At 38.9% G+C, this 22,046-nt stretch overlaps 1 protein-coding gene across 5 annotated transcripts in view; it reads left to right on the forward strand.

The window, feature by feature from the left end:
* LOC127787391 (glycerol-3-phosphate acyltransferase, chloroplastic-like) overlaps positions 1-22,046 on the forward strand; it is a 59,462-nt gene that overhangs the window by 12,158 nt on the left and 25,258 nt on the right. For 2 of the 5 annotated variants that reach the window (XR_008020152.1, XM_052315409.1), the window contains exons 2-4: positions 5,397-5,494; positions 20,852-20,938; positions 21,116-21,213. Coding sequence is in view for 3 of the 5 variants with exons in the window: in XM_052315409.1 (XP_052171369.1) it covers positions 5,397-5,494; positions 20,852-20,938; positions 21,116-21,213 (283 nt within the window). In the remaining 2 variants the exon portion in view is untranslated. The other 3 variants (XM_052315410.1, XM_052315411.1, XR_008020151.1) reach the window with 3 other exon arrangements.

Consider the following 22,046-nt stretch of genomic DNA (forward strand, 5'->3'; position numbering starts at 1 on the left):
CTAGATGGTGGATAAGAAGATGCGAGAGGGTGTTTGAATGGTATAATATACCCAAAAGACAGAGGATAAACTTTGGCTTCGGCTTACTTTAATGAGGTGGTGGACGCTTGGTACGAAGGGTGTGTGAGAGTGGGAAGGATTCACACTTGGGAAGAATTTGCAGAAAAATTGTATGAATGCTTCAGGAAAGAAGCATGGTGGACATTGTCGAGGAGTTTAATAAGTTGAAGTAGGTCGGAAGTGTGGAATCTTATCAGAAACGGTTTGAGGAGCTTAAGTCACTTATGATCCGCCATAATCCTCACCTATCTGAAGCTTATTTTGTGTCTAGCTATTTAAGCGGGTTGAATGATGAATTGAGACCAATGGTAAAATTGTTGAGGCCTAGAATGGTCGAGCAAGCTTCAGAAAGTGCACGAATACAGGAGATGGTGGTTGAAGCTCTAGTGAAGAAACAGAAGTAGCAACAGAAGAGCATGGGTTCGGGGTCGTTTCCTCCGGGGGGTAGAAACTCCAATAGGGAGGTAGTCGGGGAGAGTTCTGGGATAAAAAATGTGGTTGGAGGAGGTTTTTCATCCTATGGTGGTAGATTGGGAGATCAAAGGAGGAGACTTTTTGGGTTGTGCTATAGGTGTGGGAACAAGTATTTCCTTGGACACCAATGTAAGAGGCAAATTTTGTTGTTAGAAGGCGATGAGGAAGGGGTACATGAAATTGAAGAAGGAAGTGAAGAAGAAGAGTGTGAAGGGGGACATGATGGAGAGATTTCCATACATGCACTCAAGGGAGTCCCTAACAACAAAATAATTAGGGTTGAAGGGAAGGTAAATGACAACAGCCTAATGATTTTGATTGATAGTGGAAGCACTTACAACTTCCTTGATGAAGGAATGGCGGGCAAGCTGGCTAGTACACAACCACTGAGTGTAACCGTTGCCAATGGAAACATGGTAATAGGCAAGTCAACCTGCCAAGTATTCTGCTGGGAGATGCAGGGAGAGCCATTCGAGGCTGACTTGAGACTATTGGGCCTAGGGGGTTGTGATGTCGTTTTGGGCATAGATTGGATGAAAGAAGTTAGTCCTATTAGTTTTGATTTTAATAGGATGGAAGTTTCCTTTGAGAAGGGGGGAAAAAGATTGACCATGTCTGGAGGAAGAGAAGCAGGAGTATGCAAAATGATAACTAGAAAAAGGCTCCGAAAGGTGTTCAAGAACAAGTGGGGGCGGCTAACACAATTGTTTTCAATTGTGTTGATAGATAAGGCACCAGGCAGTGCTAAGTCAGGAGAGGCCTATTTCAGCATCAAGACCCCGAATTCCATTGCTGGGCAGGTATAAAACTCTGCTCAACTTGATAAATTACTGATTGAATTTAATGATCTATTCCAAGAGCCAAAAGCCCTACCCCCTAACCGAGAGTTTGACCATGCCATTCATCTTAAGTCCAACTCAGAGCTTGTTAATGTGAGATCTTACAGATATCCACCAATTTAGAAATTTGTCATAAAAACCATGGTTAGGGAAATGCTGCAATAGTTCATCATTAAACCCAGCCATAGCCCTTTTGCTTCTCTGGTTTTATTGATAAGAAAAAAGGATGGTTCATGGTGCTTTTGTGTGGATTATCGCCAACTTAATGCCATGACTATCAATGACAAGTTTCCTATACCTTTGGTGGAAGATCTTTTGGACGAACTAAGTCAAGGCAAATTCTTTTCTAAACTTGACCTTTGCTCGGCTTATCATCAAATTAGAATGAAATTCGAAGACACTCCTAAAACGGCCTTTAGAACCCATCATGGGCATTTTGAGTTGTGATGCCATTTGGGCTCACCAATGCCCCAACCACTTTTCAATCCCTGATGAACCAAATCTTTGAGCCTTACCTAGGAAAGTTTATGTTGGTTTTCTTCGATGACATACTTATCTATAGCCCATCCTTTGAAACTCACCTAAAACACCTTAAAACCACCTTTGAGATCCTTAAATCCAATCAGCTCTATATCAAGAGGTCCAAATGTGTTTTTAATCAAAGCCAAGTGGAGTACCTAGGGCATGTGATCTCGGAAAATGGGGTCAGCACCGCCCAGGGCAAGATAGAGGCAATGTTGAATTGGCCAAAACATAAATCAGTCTGAGCTTTAAGAGGATTCTTGGGCCTCACCAGTTACTACCACATATTTGTCAAGGGATATGGGGTTATTAGTAAGCCCTTAACCAGGCTCTTGAAGAAGGAATGGTTTAATTGGGGTGCAGAAGCTGACATAGCCTTTGAAAGGGTAAAGGAGGCAGTGAGTAGAGTACCCACTTTGGGGCTACCTAATTTTGGCAAACCATTTGTATTGGAGACCGATGCTTGTGCAATCGGTATTGGGGCAGTGTTGATGCAAGAAGAGTGACCCCTGGCCTTTCTTAGTCGTGCATTAGGACCAAAACATGTGGGGTTAAGCATATACGAGAAGGAGTTCTTGGCTATGTTAATGGCTATTGATAAATGGCGGTATTATTTTGAGGGAGGGAGGTTTATAATTAAAACTGACCATGAAAGCTTGAAATTTTTGTTACAATAGAAATTGCACACCTAGCTGCAAAAGAAGGGGATGTCCAAGCTTATGGGGTTGGACTATGTGATCTAGTATAGAAAAGGGAAAGAAAATGTAGCTGCCGATGCCTTGTCTAGGTGTTATGAGGTTGGGGAAGTGGCCCTTATAACTACGGTAATTCCTGATTGATGCAAGGAAATTGTTGACAACTATGAAGGGAATGCAAAGATCAAGCAGGTACTGGAAAGAGTTGCTACGGGCAACAAAGGGGAGGATGGATCTAGCTTAAGTGGAGGAGTGCTGAGATACCATGGAAGGATAGTAGTGGGAGGTGATGATGGTCTCAAGAAGAGAATACTGTGATCCCTCCACGAGTCAGCCTTAGGAGGGCATTCAGGAGTACAAAACACCTACCTAAGGGTAAAACAATTGTTTTATTGACAGGGTCTTAAAACAGAGGTGAAGAAATTTGTCATGGCTTGTGAGGTGCGTAAACGGTGCAAGAGTGAGACAGTAGCCTACCTTGGGCTTCTACAACTCTTATCGATTCCAGACCAAGCTTGGGAAAGGAAAGCATCTCTATGGATTTCACTGAAGGGCTGCCGAAATCTGAGGGAAGGGACATCATATTGGTAGTGGTCGACAGGCTCACGAAATTCGCATACTTCATAGGGTTGAGACACCCTTTTACAACCCAAGATGTGGCCCGAATATTTTCGGATCGGGTGGTTAAGGTGCACGGGATTCCAAAGACTATTATTTTAGATCGGGATAAGGTTTTTACCAGTCTGCTATGGCAGGAGCTCATGAAGGCCTTGGGGGCGAGGTTGAACATGTCCACGGCCTATCGCCCTCAAATAGATGGCCAAACCGAGAGGGTGAATCAAAGTTTAGAAACTTATTTGAGTTGCACGAGTTTTCTGCACCCTAAAGAGTGGCATAAGTGGCTGCCAATGGCACAATGGTGGTACAATTCTAACCACCAGTCATCACTCAAAATGTCACCATTTGAGGCACTTTTTGGTTACCATCCCCCTTGATACCGACTATAGGGAATTACTCAACAGTGGCTAAAGTAGAAGACTATTTGCAGCAAAGGAAAAGGGTGCTGCAGCAGTTGAAAAGGGAGTTGGCATCGGCTCAAAACAGGATGAAGCAAATCTTTGATTGCAGAAGAAGTGATCGAGAGTTCAAGGTGGGCGAGGAAGTTTATCTAGGACTGCGATATCCCCATCTTAAGTCCATTTTGTTGGGGCCTGTATTAAAACTTAGCCCAAAGTACTTCAGGCCTTTCCCTATAATTGCTAAGATTGGTCGAGTGGATTATCGGCTGAAACTCCCTGAGGAGTCTCGCATCCACCCTGTATTCCATGTTTCGCTATTGAAGAAGTTAGCCGGAGTACAGTTGGTGAGTTCTATGTTGCCACAATTGCCTAAAGAAATAAGGAGAATGGTGGAACCAGAGGTGATATTGGATTGCAGGGTCATCTACAAGCAAGGGGGGCACCTATCATACAAGTGTTGGTTAAATGGTAGCGAGCAGGTGAGGAGGAGTGCACATGGGAATGCCTTCCACAGTTATTGCAGCAATTTCCCAGATCAGCTAGCCTCCTCAGTCTTTCTTGAGGACAAGAAAGAGCTAACAAGGGGGGAATTGTCACACGTTGCCACTTCTGTGACTACACTTTACTGCCAATTTAATTCCTTTTACATTATTAATTTTGCTGTAATTTTTATTTCAGTATTTCCTTATCAGTTGACTGGACAATTAGAATATTCCTATGCATGTGGGCAGCTGGCTGTTTGTTGCAACGGCCGGGCTGGGGAATCTGCCCTTGGGCAGCCTATATATAGTCCGTTACATGGCTATGGAGGGTATGAAATGAGAAATCATTGAATTCTAATTCTCTCTATCAATCTTCTCTCTCTCTCTCTTCTTCTCTCTTTCTTCCCAATATCGTTTCTGCGCCTGCTCTACTCTGAGCAGCACCTACTCCAATCCTAACCGGATTGGAGAGCAAGCCATTGCCACGTTTGGGTCGTGACAACATCCTGGTGTAGAAACAAGCAATTGCTGGGGTTTCTTATTTGAGAAGTCCACATGTATTTTAGTTTTGCTTCTAATATTGCTTTTGGTTTTATTTTTTTCCTCCTTTATTCTTCTTCCTCATCCTCTCTGCCATTTGTGCGAGTCATCAGACCAGCTTGACAACTCCTAAACCCTAAACTCTTCTGACTATCAGACCAGTTGTGGTAGTCAACATGACTCCTAGACTGGTTTGAGAGCTGTTGGCAACTTCCAAAGCTGATTTTGTAGTCGCCTGGCAACCCGTAGTTGGTCTGGGAGTTGCCAAGAGTATCGGAGTTTGGTGACTCCCAATGATGGTGAATATTGCTAGTTGTGGGAACTGGGAAGAGGGGGAGAGATTGGTGGGGAGGGGAGGAGAAGAGATTGAAAACAAATTTGAAATTGCGGAAATATCAAATAGATGTTTTGCATTTTTTCCAAAAGTTTTTAATTGAAAACAAGAAAAGTAAAATCAATTGCAATTTTTTGTTTTTATTTCTAAAATTTGAAAATGAAAACTGAAAAACAAAGATGGAAGCCCAACCAAATGGGCCCTTAAATTTTAGTTTCTCTTGTGTGGTTGTTGGTTTGATGATAGTTGGATCATGAGCTCACTCAATGTAATGTTATTTTCTCTTTGAAGGCCTCAGCCATGCAGACAAAATTAATGTCGTCACATCTTACACAATACTAATTATATTTGATTCCTAATTGTTTTGATTTTGAAGTAAATCTGGAAGAATTGCTGCTGTCTTATACTTGATTAGCATTGATTATATACAGATTTGCTCTTTGCAATCAGAAAGGAAACAGCAGCTGGAAGGCTGCCTTCAACTATTGCTGAAGGAATGGAAGAACTATATCAGAATTATAGAAATGCAGTAAATTTATTTCCTTGAGTTCATGATTTTGTTTTATACAATTTGGATCATTGCCTTTTCTCTAGTTCGCAGGTGACTGCTAAGCTTCAATGTCTCTATTGCCTGAAAATGGAAAATATATAGTGTTTTCACGAATTTGGTATTTTCTTTGCATTATTAAAATTTGTTGCAACTATTATCTTTGTGACATATAGTGATATAAGACATGCTATTTTGGTTATCATTAAACTCATTTGGACACCAAAAAGTGCCATAACTTTGTGCCTGTGAATATTGAAACACCCAAGTGAAGTTTACTGAAGAAACTTAGGGGCTGTTTAGTTGTGGAAAATGTTTTCCTGTTTTCTATCTCCATTTTTTTTTAATAAAATGTTTGAGTTTTTATTTTCCATAAAATTTTTAAAAATGTGTTCAAATGGTAGAAGTACAGAAAAGTAACTTATAATGTACAAAATTGGAACATATGTTTGAAAAAGAGGGATGTTTTTCTTTTGTGTAACTTGCATTAGAGAAGGAGATGGAGATGATTTGAGAGAAATTTTGTGGAGAACCATGTTTTCCAAATCTTCAAATTAGTAAGGAAAATATGGAAATTTTATTTTAGAAGATTTCCAACTTTTCAATTTTGGAGAACCATGTCTTCCTAATTTCCATTTTTTGTTTAGACCATTTTTGTGTTTGAACAAGTTTTCTAATTTTTCGGAGAATTGGGAGTGTTTTCCACAACTGAACAGTCCTTTAACCTTCTGTTGTCTTGGGAGCATTGGAATGCACTCAAGCTGGCCTTAATAGAACACGCGCACACACGTGTGAGTGATCAATATAGAATAAAAGAACAACAACACAGAATTGAAATAAAAAAACATAAATCAAACCACACAAGACACCGGATTTTATCCTGGTTCAGATCATCAAATGATTGATGATCCTACATCCAACCTTAAATCTCGAGAGCAATCTTCTTTCCAATCTTGAACAAAATAGTACAACAGATCAGTCTCTCACAAGTACAAATTCCACTGAGATTACAAAGGCCATCACTACTAGACTTTCCTCTCGCAATTGCACTTCGTTCATTCCATGATGTAAATGACTACCTCTGCCCCCTATTTATAAACCATAGGGCGGACATTACAAGACAATATATGGACATTACCGATTACAACCCGTCGTTAGTTACCGTTGGAAAAAAAACCTAACCAACTAACTATCACTTGAGGCTTTGACTGAACTTCATTGATTCTTTTGGGCTTACTCGATGCAAATAGATAACAAATCTCCACCATTTGCATGAGTACTGCCCAAGCTTGATTAAAACGATCTGCTCTCCTTAGGACTTGCATTCATATGTTGTTCGTTCACATAGAGATACTTGTATTGGATATAGGAACTGCTTTGGTAAACATATCAGCTGCATTATCTTCCCCTGCAACTTTAATCAGACTAATTTCTTTCTTTTCAAGAATTTCTTTGATCAAATGATACCTAACATCTATGTGCTTGGTTCTTTCATGGTGGGCTTGATTTTTAGCTAAGTATATAGCATTTTGGCTATCACAGATTAGGGTTGCTTTTACATCTTTCCCAAGCAATTAACTAGCTAAACCTTTCGACTATAGGGCTTCTTTAATAGTTTTTGTAACAGCTATATACTCTGCTTCTGTGGTTGAAAGAGCCACTACATATTGCAAATTTGTTTTCCAGCTAATGGTTGAATTCCATAGCTTGAAAACATACTTTGTGGATGACCTTCTATTGTCTAAATCTGTTGCATAACCAACATCTGTAAATCCTAGGATGCTTGGCTCTTCTTCTAAATTAGCTCCACTATAAACCAAAGACATATTAGTGGTTCCTTTTAGGTATCTAAAGATCCACTTCATTGCATTCCAATGAGCCTTTCCCAGATGAGCCATAAACCTATTAGTTATACTCATAGCATGGGCTAAATCTGGTCTTGTACATACCATACTATACATAAGGCTACCCATTGCACTTGAATAGGGTATCTTGCTCATTTCCTTAATGCTCTCTTCTTCAGATGGAGATTGCTCATGGGATAACTTAAAATGCTGAGCAAAAGGAACATTCACTTCCTTGGCATTTACCACATGAAATTTTCTAATAATCTTCTCAAGATAGGATTTTTGAGATAATAAGAGTTTTCTTTGCTATCTATTTCTAGAAATTTCTATGCCTAAGATCTTTTTTGCCTCTCCTAACTCCTTCATTTCAAAGGTTGACTTCAGCTTTAATTTCTGTATTTCCTGATTTGATTGACTTGCAATCAGCATATCATCAACATAGAGGAGTAGGAATATAGAGATCTTACTAGAAACATGCCTAAAATACACACAACAATCATATGAACTTCTCTTAAACCCTTGGTTTATCATGAATGTGTCAAATTTCTTATACCAATGCCTAGGGGATTGTTTTAATCCATAGAGGGACTTTCTCAACAAGCATACTCGCTCCCTTTTACCTCTAGATTCGAAACCTTTAGGCTGTTCCCTTAAAATATTCTCTTCTAATTCACCATGCAAGAAGGTAGTGGTTCAGTGAACTAAAATGCGGCCTAGGCGGCGCCGAGGCGCTAGGCGGACACTGGTCGCTGCGATTGTGGCCAAATCGGCCCCCTTAGGCGCTGCCCGACTAATCGGTACCGGGCGGTGCCTAGGCAGCTAAGGCGGACGCCTAGCCGCGTGAACCGCCTAGCCGATTATGCCCTAATCAGTCGCCTGGGCCGCGTGAATCGATTTAGTATAAATTTATTAGGGTTTTTGTTTCCCCTTACCCGTTACCCCTTCTCTCTCGTCGATTTCCCCTTCTCTCTTGCGCGCACCGCCACTGACTGTCTATTGCAGAGTCCCTGTCACCGTCGCCTCTCTTGTGCTCGCATGCCGCCACTGTCTCTTGTAGTTGCAGAGTCGCCGTCGCCGCTTTCCATTCCTGTTAGCCTTTTTGTTGCATGCCGTCGCCGCCCCTCGTGAACGGTGGACTCGCCATCGACCTTCATTCCACTCTCTCTGTCTCTTACAGTTTCATCTTCCCCACTCACCCTCTGCTACTGCTTGTTGTTGCCTATTTTCTTTTTGTTTTTTTGTTATTTAATTTATTATTTATATTAATATTTGATTATTTGTTATTCACTTATTTGAATATTTTTTAATATTTTAAAAATTTTAATATTTGTAACTTGCAAGCAAGTAACAAACAAAGCCAACAAGTAGCATGCAGCAAGCTGCCTTTGTTGTTGCTTGCTGTTTGTTAGCTAGTTGTCTATTTTAATTCAATTATTCAATGCCAATTTACTCAGGAAAAAAAAGAAGAAAAAAGAAAGTCATGTCAGATGGAATTGGGAGTACGGAAGCATCATCCGATGCCGCCTTAGTTCTTAAAAGGAAATCAAATAATGTCGGATGGGAGTATGGAATGTTAATTAATCCGAAGAATATGGATAAAGTTAAACATAACTTGTGTGGTAAAGTTATGTCTGGAAGAGTTTACAGAGTTAAAGAATACATCAGCCACATTTTTGGAAATGTTTCTGCATGTCCAAAATCTTCTCCGGATGATAAAACTAAATGCAAGAATGTTATTGTCGAGGTAAAGAGTAAGAAGAAGAATAAGAAGCAGGAGGAAGATTTGATGAGATCCTCTGTTAATATTTCTGAAAAAGGGAAAGGGGTGGATGATGAAGATGAATTGGAAGAGTTAGGGAGCAAAAAAACACCTCGTACTCTTGGCCTTATAGATAAGTTTGCAAGCTCCATTAGTCCTGAAATTTGTTTGAGTTCGAGAATGACGCAAAGACAACAAAATATTAGTGAAGCACTGTTTAAAGAGAGAACACAGGTTATATAGGGATATTGTGCTAGATGGGTGTACGAAGCTAGTATACCTTTCAATGCTATTGATCATGATAGCTTCAAATTATTTGTTGAGGCGGTTGGTCAATTTGGGCCGAGCTTCAAACCTCCTAGTCAATATCAGTTGAGGAAACCATTATTAAAGGAAAAGGTTGATAGAATGAAAGAGTTACTGAAGAAGCATGAAGAAGAGTGGGCACAAAATGGGTGCTCTATTATGATTGATGCTTGGACAGACAGAAAAAAAAGGAACATCATGAACCTATGCGTTAATTCTAGCATGGGTATTGCTTTTCTTTCTTCAAAAGAATCATCAGACGAAGCCCATACAAGTGAACTCATATTTGAGTATGTGGACAAGTGCATTGAGCAAGTTGGACCACAAAATGTCGTCCAAGTAGTAACCAACAGTGCTGCCAACAATATGGGAGCGGCAAAATTATTGAAGCTGAAGAGGCCAAATATCTTTTGGACATCATGTGCTACTCACACCATCAATTTGATGCTTGAAAGTATTGAAAAAATGCCGAGATATAAGAAAGTCATTGATCAGGCAAAGAATTTGACAATCTTCATTTATGCACGCCATAAGATCTTGTCCTTAATGACGTCATTTACGAAGAAAAGGGATCTAGTGAGACCGGGAGTCACTAGATTTGCTTCTTCTTTCCTTACTTTGCAGAGTTTGATGGAGAAAAAGGCCCAATTAAGGATAATGTTTACCAGCTCTGAATGGGAGGAGTGTAAATGGTCAAAAACTGTTAAAGGGAAAGCAACATATGCTACTTTGATGAGCATTGCTTTTTGGAATGATGTAACTTTATGCCTTAAGGTTTTTGCACCTTTGGTGAAGGTGCTTCGAATTGTTGATGCAGATAGAAAGCCTTCTATGGGCTTTTTATATGGAGAGATTAAGCAGGCAAAGGAAGATATTAAGGAGGCCCTAAATAATCTTGAGAAAAACTATCAGTCTGTTATAAAGATTATTGAAGCAAGGGTGAAAGATAGGCTAGATAGTCCATTGCATTTGGAGGCTTATCTTTTGAATCCCTACTACCTTTTCAAGAATAAGAATATATATCTTGATAATGAAGTGATGGATGGGCTTTTTAATTGTGTGGAGATGTTTTATCATGGTGATGATCATTTTGAATTGCAAGGTTATGTCATAAATGTTGAGTTGCCAAAGTATACTCGTAAAGAGGGAGCTTTTGGAAAAGTGTGGGCAGCTCAAGGGTGTGCAAAAAATGATGACAATTATAATCCAGGTATACAATTCCTTTAATCCTTTTCTTAGTTCCTAATGTGTATTAGTGAATAAATTTGTTTACTTTATACTTGTTAACTTATGTAGTTACATGGTAGATGACTTATGGAAATCAAACTCCAAACTTGCAACGAATGGCAACAAGGATTCTCTCGTTAACCAGTAGCTCATCTGGTTGTGAAAGAAATTGGAGCACTTTTGAAGGGGTTAGTGCATGTTTTAAAACGTTTTTAATATTTTAATTTCATTATCCCTATGAAAGTATGAACTATATTTCTTTAATATCAATTACTTATCTATCATTTAAATTGATATTACTTTTATTTTATTTATGTAGATATATACGAAGAAAATAAATAGACTGGATGTTCATCGATTAAACAATCTTGTCTATGTCCAATTTAATGTAAAACTGATGAACAAGCAAAAGAAGGAGAAGGAAAAGAATGTTGATGTGCTACTTGCTAGTGATGCTAGCAATGCAGAAGGATGGATTGTTGAAGGAGGAGATGATGAAGAAATTGAGCTTGGTACGGGGCTTACTTGGGAAGTGCTTGGTGAAGCATCCGGAGCAGATGAGATGCTTCAATTTCAAAAGAAGTTCTAGGATGAGAGAGCTTCATGAAGATGATTACCAATTAGAAGAAGAAGAAGATGAGCAAGAGCTCAATGAATTTGATTTTGAGTCTGATGAAGATCATGTGTTGGAAGAATATGGAGAGGAAGAATTCCAATTAGATAGTTAGATACTTAGATTCTTCAAGTATGGTTTATATTGCATTATTGTTGCTTTTGTCTTATTGAACCTAGAACTGATCTACAACAATTTGTTTTCTCATGGTTATTTTTATATTTCACTTGTCATTTTATTATGGTTGTATTATTGGTTTATGTTGCATTATTGATGTTTTTCAACTTTGATTTAATTGAAAATAACATCAAATTACATCACAAAGTTAAAAAAAAAAAAAAAAAATAGCAGTTTTCCTAGGCCCCACCTAGGTGCCCTAGGCGCTAGGCCCCAACCTGGTGCCCGACTAGCTCCTAACACCTTTTAGAACACTACAGTGGTTACATCCATTTGTTTTAGGCTTAGGTTTAAGTGAGCTGTTACAGCAAGTAAGACTCTAATAGAAGTATGTCTCACCACAGGTGAGAAAACGTCATTAAAGTCTATTCCGGGTATTTGGGTAAACCTTCTTGCTACTATCCTAGCTTTGTACCTAGGTTTCTAATCATTTCTAGCCCCTTCCTTAATTTTAAACAACCATTTGCAGCCTACAACCCTTTTACCTAAGGGTCTTTCTACCAAGGTCCATGTTTCATTCTTCCCAAGAGACTCCATTTCAGATTTTATTGCTGCTTGCCATTTCTGGGAATCCTTGGAGTGAATAGCTTCTTCATAAGTAAGAAGCTCATCTCCTGAAATCTCCATTGCACTTGACAGTGCATATGACACGAGATCAGAGAACCCATGCCTAGCATGCAGTCTGTATGTTCTCCTTTGCCTATCCCTAGCAGCATTGTATCTTTGAAGGTCAGGCTGACTATCAGAACTCTAGGTACCCTAATTTTCCTCTTGTTGGTCACTTTCCTGATCATAAGGACTATCTAAGTCTCTATCATGGTTTTCATCTTGCATTTCAACATCTACTACCTTAAATTTACCATCCAAATCCTTCATATCATTTACCTCAATGTTTGTAGTAGTAGATCCCTCATCAAAGGTGACATCCCTACTCACCATTGTTCTAGGCATACCTGATTCCAAATTCCACAACTTATATCCCTTTACCCCAGTAGGATACCCAACAAACAAGCACCTCTTTGCCCTAGGTTCTAGTTTTCCTTTTTTCACATGGGCATAGGCTAAACATCCAAACACCTTCAAATGGTCTAGGCATGGCTTATGACCAGACCACATCTCATAGGGGGTTTTAAAGCCTATGGCAGCTGATGGGGACCTATTTATCACATAAGTTGCAGTAGCTACACCTTCCCCCAAAAAAGCTTTTGGTAATCTAGCATGAAACAACATACATCTAACTCTCTCAAGCAGGGTTCTATTCATTCTTTTAGCTAAACTATTCTGTTTAGGATTACCTGGGGATGTGAGGTGTCTTAGGATACCATTTTCATAACAAATCTGGGTAAATTCTTTATTACAAAACTATAGACCATTATTTGTCCTAATGATCTTGATTTTTCTTCCTTTTTGATTTTCTACCATGGTTTTCCAGGTTTTAAAAGCTTCAAATGGGTCGTCTTTTGATTTTAAAACATAAACCCAAACCATCCTAGAGAAATCATCAATAATGGATAGAAAATACCTAACACCTCCATGGGATAAAGTTTGTGCAAGGCCCCATAAATCTGAATGAATGTATTCTAAAGCTGCCTTAGAGGAATGAATAGCTTTCTTAGAGAATTTTACTTTGTTTTGCCAAATATACATGATTCACATTTATCTAACTCTGTGACCTGTCATGACCCAAGAAGCATTAAAGGGGTAATATAGTAATAGACTTATGATAATCGTTAGGAGATATTTTAGCAATTGGTTAGGAGCACATGGGTGAGTTAGGATGTTGTTAGGAGTCTGATATGCCTATATAAGGCTGCTGTAAACAGATGGGAGGGTCATGCTTGAATGAAAAATGAATATTCTCATTTCTCTCTAGAATTCTCTCCCAATCTCCCTCACGTTTCTTCTCTAATTCCTCTCTCTCTTTCTACTGATTTTCCCCTTCATTTCTGATATCTCCCCTAATTCCTATCATAATCCTAGGTAACCCTAGGAATGTGACAAAAGGTATTAGAGCCAACGTTCCTTGGCTGTAATTCCTGCAATTGGTAGCAGTTGATTTTGATAACTCTCGGCGGAATCAATAGAGTAAAGACTTCGGGTGATTCTAATGAATACAAGGACTCCGATGAGTTCCCTTGGTTACGGTGTGATAGGCAAGTGCAAGCATTTGAAAGGAATCAAGATTGATTCAAGAATTCAGGTGAATTCCATCCAGTGGTCGGTGATTGGGTGGGGACTCCATTGGTAATATTGAATTCACTTTGATCATGAGTAGATAGCGAGAAGGAAGGCGTGATCGAAGCAGAGCCTCGAGTAATTTTCGGCGAGCCAGATTAGTGTTGATCAAACAAGGAGATCATTTCAGTCAATTTGATCTTACTTGTCCGTACGCTGAAGCAAAACTAGGCAAATTCCAGCGATTTGGTGAATAGAACCGATCAATCATCGGTTGTGAAATTCTGGCGATACGAACGAACTGTCGAGGAGCTTCAAGAGAACCTATCGGCCAACAATTCCGATCTGATTCCTAAGGAATTAAGGATAGATCGTCACCAAGCGAGGTGCTCCTCGGAATTGATTGAGGCGACTTTGAAGGACAGTAACAAAGCCGATCAAAGGCGGTGAGGGGCTTGACGATCACATCTCGTTCAACTTATGGGTCTGACTATCCTAGGGTGGAATTCAGAGAACTATTCGTCAAATTTGAAGGCAATCTAGAGCCGGTGATCTTCGGGCATTGAGTTGTGAAAGCATGACAGGGCAGCAGAAGTGTGGTGAACCCTGCCGAAGTGACCGAGAAGTGGACTGTTTCCGTTTTAGATTTAAGTCGGAAGGAAAAAAGGTTGATCAGAAATTGACAACGAGCAGTCTAGGTGGTTCCAGGGTGCAATCCGATTAATTATTGGCTATGATCTCTATTTGGAATCTAAAGGCGACTCCGATGAATTGATTATTCCAGAGATTGGTGAATTCTACGGAATTGAAAGTTCTACCAAGTGACCCTCAGCCACTAATTTTAGAGGTGATTGCAATTTGCCAATTACTAGGATAATTTCAGAGGTGATTGTGGTGAGGTAATCACAGAAGGGAAGTGTGGGATTTAGGATGGAATGAGCTGCGGTTTCTTGGCCTATTGCTTCTCCAGCCCATGAGATTTTGTCTAGGAGGAGTGGTGCACGTATGAGACCAATGGAGTCTCAAGTGCAGCAGAGGGATGCTGGGGTGCCTTGCTCGTGAAGCCAAGGGAGGCAATGCACCCATGAGGCAATTTGAGCCTCAATGGCAACAGGAGAAGGCTGGATATTCAGTTGGTAACAATAGGAGTCACGAACATTTCAGCCAAAGGAATCAAGTAAGGGAAAGGTTGGATAATGAGTCTAGTCGAATTGACACAAAACCCAACAGTGGGATACATGGAGAGTGCAAGGAATTCAGATGTATGTTACACGAAAAGTTGCAGGAGTTTGCAATGATACTTACTAAGAAATGTCATTACAGCTTTCCCGCTAAATTCTTCAAGGATATTGCGGAAGTTTTAACAAAGAGGAATTTCTCAAAATGGACTAGCCGAAGGAGATGTCAAGATGGCGGGAAGGGGATTTATTGCTTACCTCCAACGTGGAGTGGAAGAAGGATACTAGTTTCGACAGAATTGACAAGGAAGGTGGCTGTCAGGACAATGTTGGCAGCAACAACATAAATTCTGAGGGCTTGGTCCAGGGTGTTTGGACAAAAAGAAAATTAAAGGAACACTCTGATTCCTTTGGAAATGAGGTTGTTGATAAGGATGATCCAAATGATAATGTCGGAAGTCCAAAACAAGAGATGCTTGAGGCATTCAATCAGTTGACAAGAATGACACGAGACACCAAGGAATTTCTAGAATTGAAGAGGGATTCAGCTACAATGATTGAGAAGTTAGAAGAAGAAATAATTCCCCAAGATGCACCTATTGAAAGGTTGTAAGGAAATAATAGGGAAGCAATTGATGAAGTGATAGAGGAAGCCAAAGCTAACTCATTACCCTGGGTGGCTAGTGCATTGGCAGAAGGATTTGGTGGTGTTTCATATCAGAAGTTTGTGGGAAATGGAATAGCATTGGATCATGAAAATCTGATTGAAGGACCATCAATCTATATAGATATTGGTGCTGAAATCCTTCCTCCGATTCTGGACCTACCGAAAGCTAAGAGTGGGAATACCTGCAACATTTATCCTAGGCTGAGTCAAGATTGTGATAGACCACATGTAGTTAAAGAAGGCCCTAAGTATATTGCTCCTCTGTCTTTGGATCCGAAGAAGGTTGAGTCATCCTTGGTTGGGGTTAAAATAGGTATTAGATAGCCCCTAGTGCGGGTTTTGGCAAGAAGGCTAAGGGAGATAGTTGAAGAAGTTGAAGATTTTGCTGAAGGAAACAAAACTCCCATTGCTGTGTTGTTTTTTACTCCTACTGGAAAATTTGAGTTGTTGTCTATTGCATGGTGGGATGAACCAATGGCTGATTGTGTTCTTAAAGTGGAGACCAATCTTGATTGGGCAGCTATTGTAGAAGGTGGGTGTATTGGATTTGAACTCTATCAGGTTGCTCCCATTGAAGTTCTAGGTCAAATTACGCTGAGGATTGATTTTGGACACTTAAGAACGAGGAAGAAAAAGAGGCCTAGAAGGAGAAAGAAAGAAAGAAAAATCAGATAGAGAAGGCGGTTGGATGAAGTAATGGCTACTGTTGCAAGTTCTTGGGGACAAGAACTCTCTTAAGGAGGGGGGAATTGTCATGACCGAAGGAGCATTAAAGGGGTAATATAGTAATAGGCTTATGATAATTGTTAGGAGATATTTTAGCAATTGGTTAGGAGCACATGGGTGAGTTGGGATGCTGTTAAGAGTCTGATATGCCTATATAAGGCTGCTGTAAACAGATGGGAGGGTCATGCTTGAATGAAAAATGAATGTTCTCATTTCTCTCTAGAATTCTCTCCCAATCTCCCTCACGTTTCTTCTCTAATTCCTCTCTCTCTTTCTACTAATTTCCCCCTTCCTTCAATTCTGATTTCTCCCCTAATTCCGATCACAATGCTAGCTAACCCTAGGAATGTGACATGACCTTCCCTGTGCCTAAAATTCCTTGCTTGGACAATTCTTTAAGTCCCTGTTCACTAATATGTGCCATCCTAAAATGCCAAAGTTTAGTCTGTTCATAGACCTTATTTTCTCCTACTGCAACTTCACCATATAATGTGGAGGCTTGCAACACATAAATTCCATTTTGAAGGACTGCTTTCATGCATATTAGTGACCCTCTTGTTACTTTAAGGACTCCACCATTTCCTCTATAGGAGTAGCCATTCTTATCCAATTCACCAAGGGAAATTAGGTTTTTTTTTTTTTTTAAATCAGGTACAAATCTCACAGATAGTCCTAATGGTTCCATCATGCAATTTAATTTTTATATCTCCAATTCCCATAATTCTATATTCTTGGTTATTTCCTAACAATACGTTACCACCACATATGTCCTTAAAAGTTTAGAAACCAATGCCTATGTGATGTCATATGAAAGGAACAACCTGAATTCAAAATCCAATCCTCTTTTTCTGCCTTATCAAAAACTACTAAGGCATCTGCACTATCATAATCAAATTCACAAATAGATGTGAAAATTTCAGGTTACCTTTTTCATGAAATTCTTCTTTCTGTTAGGACAATTCTTCTTAAAATGTCATTCCTCATGGCAGTGATAACATTTGATTACCTTTCTGCCATTCCTAGATCTTGACCTAGATCTGTTTCTGTCTCTAGGGTCTCTCCTATCAGACCTTATTTTAACTGAAAGAACATCTCCAGCAGTGTTCTTTCCCTCCACCTTATTCTGTAATTCTTTGGAGTTTAGAGCTCCTATTACATCATCAAGTGTTAGTGTATCCCTGCCATGTTTCAGTATATCCACAAATGTCTCGTAAGATTTTGGTAAAGAATGAAGTAATACTAGGGCTTTATCCTCATCATCATATTTCACTTCTATATTTTCAAGATCTAGACACAATTTATTGAATTCATCTATGTGATCTTGTAACTTCTACCCTTCATTCATTTTAAATGTAAAGAACTTAGCCTTCAAATACATCCTACTTGACAAGGATTTAGTCATATATAAGCTCTCTAATTTAAGCCATAATTCTGCTGCAGTCTTCATCTTAGAGACTTCTCCCAGCACCTTATCCCCTAAACTTAGGATTAACGTGTTGAAAGCTTTCTTACCGATTTCTTTCTTCTTTTCTGTGGAATACGTGGCTGACATTTTAAATCTAAGCCTAAAATAAATGGACGTGACCACTGCATTCCTTCATGGTGAATTAGAAGAGGACATTCTAATGGAGTAGCCTAAAGGCTTTGAAGTTAGGGGCAAAAGGGAGTAGGTATGCTTGTTGAAAAAGTCCTTATATGGGCTTAAATAGTCTCCTAGGTAGTGGTATAGAAAATTTGACACATTCATGATTAGTCAAGGGTTCAAGAGAAGTGATTTTGATTACTGTGTTTATGTAAAACATATTTCTGCTAAGATCTCAATTTATCTTCTCCTTTATGTTGATGACATGCTGTTGCAAGTCAATTAGATGAGGAAATTAAAAGTTTAAAGCTGAAATTAAAATCAGCCTTTGAAATGAAGGAGTTAGGAGAGGCTATGAAGATTTTAGGAATAGAAATATTAAGGAATAGACAACAAAGATTGCTCCAGCTATCTCAAAAGTCCTATCTTGAGAAGTTAATTAGGAAATTTCATATGCTTTATGCAAAGGAAGTGAATGTTCGTTTTGCTCAGCATTTCAAGTTATCTCATATGCATTCCTCAAGTGAGGAAGAGAGCATTAAAGAAATGGATAAGATCCCGTATTCAAGTGCTGTAGGAAGCCTTATGTATTGTATGGTTTGCACTAGGCCGGATTTAGCTCATGCCATGAGTGTTACAAGTAGATTCATGGCTAATCCAGGAAAGGATCATTGGGCTGTTGTTAAGTGGATTTTTAGATACCTTAAAGGAACAATCAATATGGCTTTAGTTTATGATGCATCAAGTGTAAAAGAAGAGCCTAACATTTTAGGATTCACTAATACTGATCATACAACAGATTTAAACAAAAGAAGGTCATCTATATGGTATGTTTTCAAGCTATGGAACTCAACCATTAGTTGGAAAACTAATCTATAATTTGTGGTGGCTCTTTCAACCACTGAGGCCGAGTATATAGCTGTCACTGAATCTATAAAAGAGACCCAATGGTTAAAAGGTATACCGTATAGTGAGTGAATTGCTAGGGAAAAATGGCTGTCCTAAAGTGTGATAGCCAAAGTGCTATATACTTAGGCAAGAATCAAACCCACCATGAGAGAACGAAAACATATTGATGTAAGGTACCATTTTATCAGAGAAGTACTTGAGAAGAAGGAAATAGATTTGATTAAGATTTCAGGTGAAGAAAATGCAGCTGAAATGTTCACTAAGGCAGTCCCTATATCTAAATTGCATCATTGTTTAAGGCTTTTGTAGGTTCTTGTGTGTAAATGATCAGTTTTTTATGAAGGTCCTGAGGAGAGCATGTTGAAGGAATCGATTTCAGGCATCACTCATGCAAAATGGTGGAGAATTGTTATGGTTTTGCATGGAGTATTGCCTAGAAGAAGTCAGTGCAGTCAAGTTGTTTTTTTTTTCAAGCGGCAGTGTTAGATAGGATTGAGTCTAATAGTAACGGTCATATAAAGGTATTTTAGACATTGTGTAAGTCTTAGTTTTTCCTTGTATTATCCTCCCTATTTGTCTATAAATAAAAGGCATGGCGGCAATCGCTAGTTATCATTCATTTCATATGTACGAGTACTGTGAAAATTGAGAGGAAAGTCTAGAGAGATAGAACTTTGTAATCTCGTTTGTATTGTACTCGTGAAAGAGGGTTGTCTTGTATTGATTTTTTCAAGATTCTAATGGATTTTTCTCTTGGGACAAGAGGCTGGATGTAGGATCACCATTGGTGGTCTGAACCAGGACAAACTGATTGTGTTCATTGTGTGGTTTGCATGTTCTTTCCCTATTTTAATTCTGTTCTTGTTATATTTTATGTTGTGGGCTGAATCAGCGTGTGTGTGTGGTTGTTAATTGGCAAGATTGCGAAATTCCAGTGCTCTCGATTTCACAATGTCCCTTTTTACCCGAGCCCCATAAAGAACCTCAAAAAACCTGTTTGAAAATTCTAGCTTTCCTATCTTACACCCTCAACAAATTGCATATGCATTTTCTATTTAGCTACAATATCACAACATATTCGAGGAGTATCCCTGCATGACAATCTTCTGGGATGATGATGTATCAAAGAACGTAGAAAGGGGGTGAAACTGAGGCAATAGTCAAAATACAGAAGAAGCAAAACTTGAAAAGGCTACTAACTCTGTTGCAATATACAAATCCTTCAGAGCTCTAGAAGAGAATTACGAGAAAAAGGGAGCAACCATCCCTTAGCCATAAAAACAGAGGCTAATGACATTCTTTTCAAGCTGTGCACTCTAAATTCAACACATTCAGAAGCGTAGTGCTTATGTGACCTCACAAACACCACATCAAGCATAATGGTTTTGCTTTACATGATTTTGGTGTTAGGACCTCTATGGCATCCAAGTTGCCATGAGGGAAACGGTTCCTCACATTGGCATTAACCATTCCAACCCAAACACATAAAAAATCATGCCCTAAATCTCTGCTGTAATTGGGAAAAGATGGTTCATGCTCTCTTTCTCCCTTGTATGCATAATAGCGTTCTGCATTGTAATTGTGCCTCTTTGCCTTAGACCACTAGACACCCCTTCCCAGGGGAAGAAAGGCTTCCCATCATACCAAATAATCTGAACACTTTCCTGAGTTCTACATTATTGAAATAGCCTAAAGAAGGCCTCAACTGAATTTTAATCTCAATCTTGATTGTTTGTCTGAATAGAGGAATCCTATATGTTCCAGAAGGAGAAGAATTCCAAAATTAGCCATGGAAACCCCGTGAGAATCTGCAAAACCTTTAATATGTACAATGTATTCAGTTGAAGGGAGGAAAACTATTGGTTAGGCTGGTGAATTGTCTGCCAGGCTAAAATTTACTGCTATAATGTACAATACCTAATGAATTCTGTCTTGCTGCCTGTTGGTTCTTTACCCCCTTCTGGATACTGGAGTTCCTTTCTATTTCATTACTACCATTTCCAGAGGATAAATAACTTGTGGTCTTATGAAAAGGTTATTCATACAAGTAATCAAATGTTTTTTTTTTAATGATCAATCAGTTTTTTGGTGTCTGAGTTACTCTTCCAATGTTGTATGCTACATTTTAGGCTTTTGTCATTCTGGAATTGCTTTTGCTGCTGTAATGTTTCAGGTTTTTCAAAGTGGAAATGCTAATGCAGAAAAGGTTGTATTGTCAAACATGAGTCTTGCACTTGACCGTATTTTCAAGGATGTGGAGGTATGTGGACATGCATACTTTATTAAACTTGTTTCCAGCATCTGATGGATACGCAGTATGCAGTTCATCAACTCACCTATGCTTCCAAGTTATTCTTTGTTAGTTTCTCATCATGCTTAGAAATTGTCAGCTTTTATGTTCACGTGCCTCTTTAATAAAAATAACTGTAATTTTCAGGAACCGTTTGTCTTTTCATCATATCACAGGGCCATACGGGAACCTTTTGATTATTACATGTTTGGTCAGAATTATATCCGTCCTTTGATTGATTTCAAGTGAGTAAATAACTTCTTTTTGTAACCTTTGTTTGGTTTACTGACTACTTTGACATTAGTTGAATGGACATGCACTCAGTAGAGCTCATAGGAACTAGATGGAAATGTTGAGATGAGAGGGTGTATTTAGTTAAGTGGATGAATTTATGTTGGCAAGCGGAAACTTAGAGTGTCAAACTTTTCCTTGTGGGCCATTGATTGACTGTTTTTAGGGTATATGCTTTATTTAATAGCTTGCTCTCTGGTACTGTTTACTTTTATACGGGGTAATCTTCACACAAAGGCACATAATTCATGCAACCTTTTCCTTTAATTATACATATATACTTGATACGGGGATAAAAATCTGAAAGAGCCTCCACAGTTCCACCTGGGAAAGAGACAAAAACACACTTCTTTAGATATTGTACTTCCTTCTGTGTGCTTCAAAACATATAGTAGTTAGGAAAGAGCAAATTTAAATAGTTCAACTGTTCAATTGTATGGGAGGTTGATGGGAAGAAAAAAATTAGAATAAAAGATATAGAGGGCAGGGGGAAAGATGGAGCAAAGATACTACATCAAGAGCTTATTTGTTTCCTATCCGGGCTTCGTTGAATTCATATGCTGTTAATAATGCTGGTGAAATCACCTTTCTTCTATCAATGGTGATAGATTGGGAACCTGTTTCCTTAATTTCCTTGAAGCCCAGGTTTTTTGCAATAAAGGAGTTTTCCTAATCTTTTGGTTAAGAGAAGCAAAAACTTTGAAGGAACTAAATTTACTATAAATTTAACTTGACTCTGCCTCTAATTATAAACACCAAAATTATACATGTAAAATGTTCGGAATCA

This window comes from Diospyros lotus, chromosome 12 (assembly GCF_014633365.1).
Source record: "Diospyros lotus cultivar Yz01 chromosome 12, ASM1463336v1, whole genome shotgun sequence".
NCBI classification, from domain to species: domain Eukaryota; kingdom Viridiplantae; phylum Streptophyta; class Magnoliopsida; order Ericales; family Ebenaceae; genus Diospyros; species Diospyros lotus.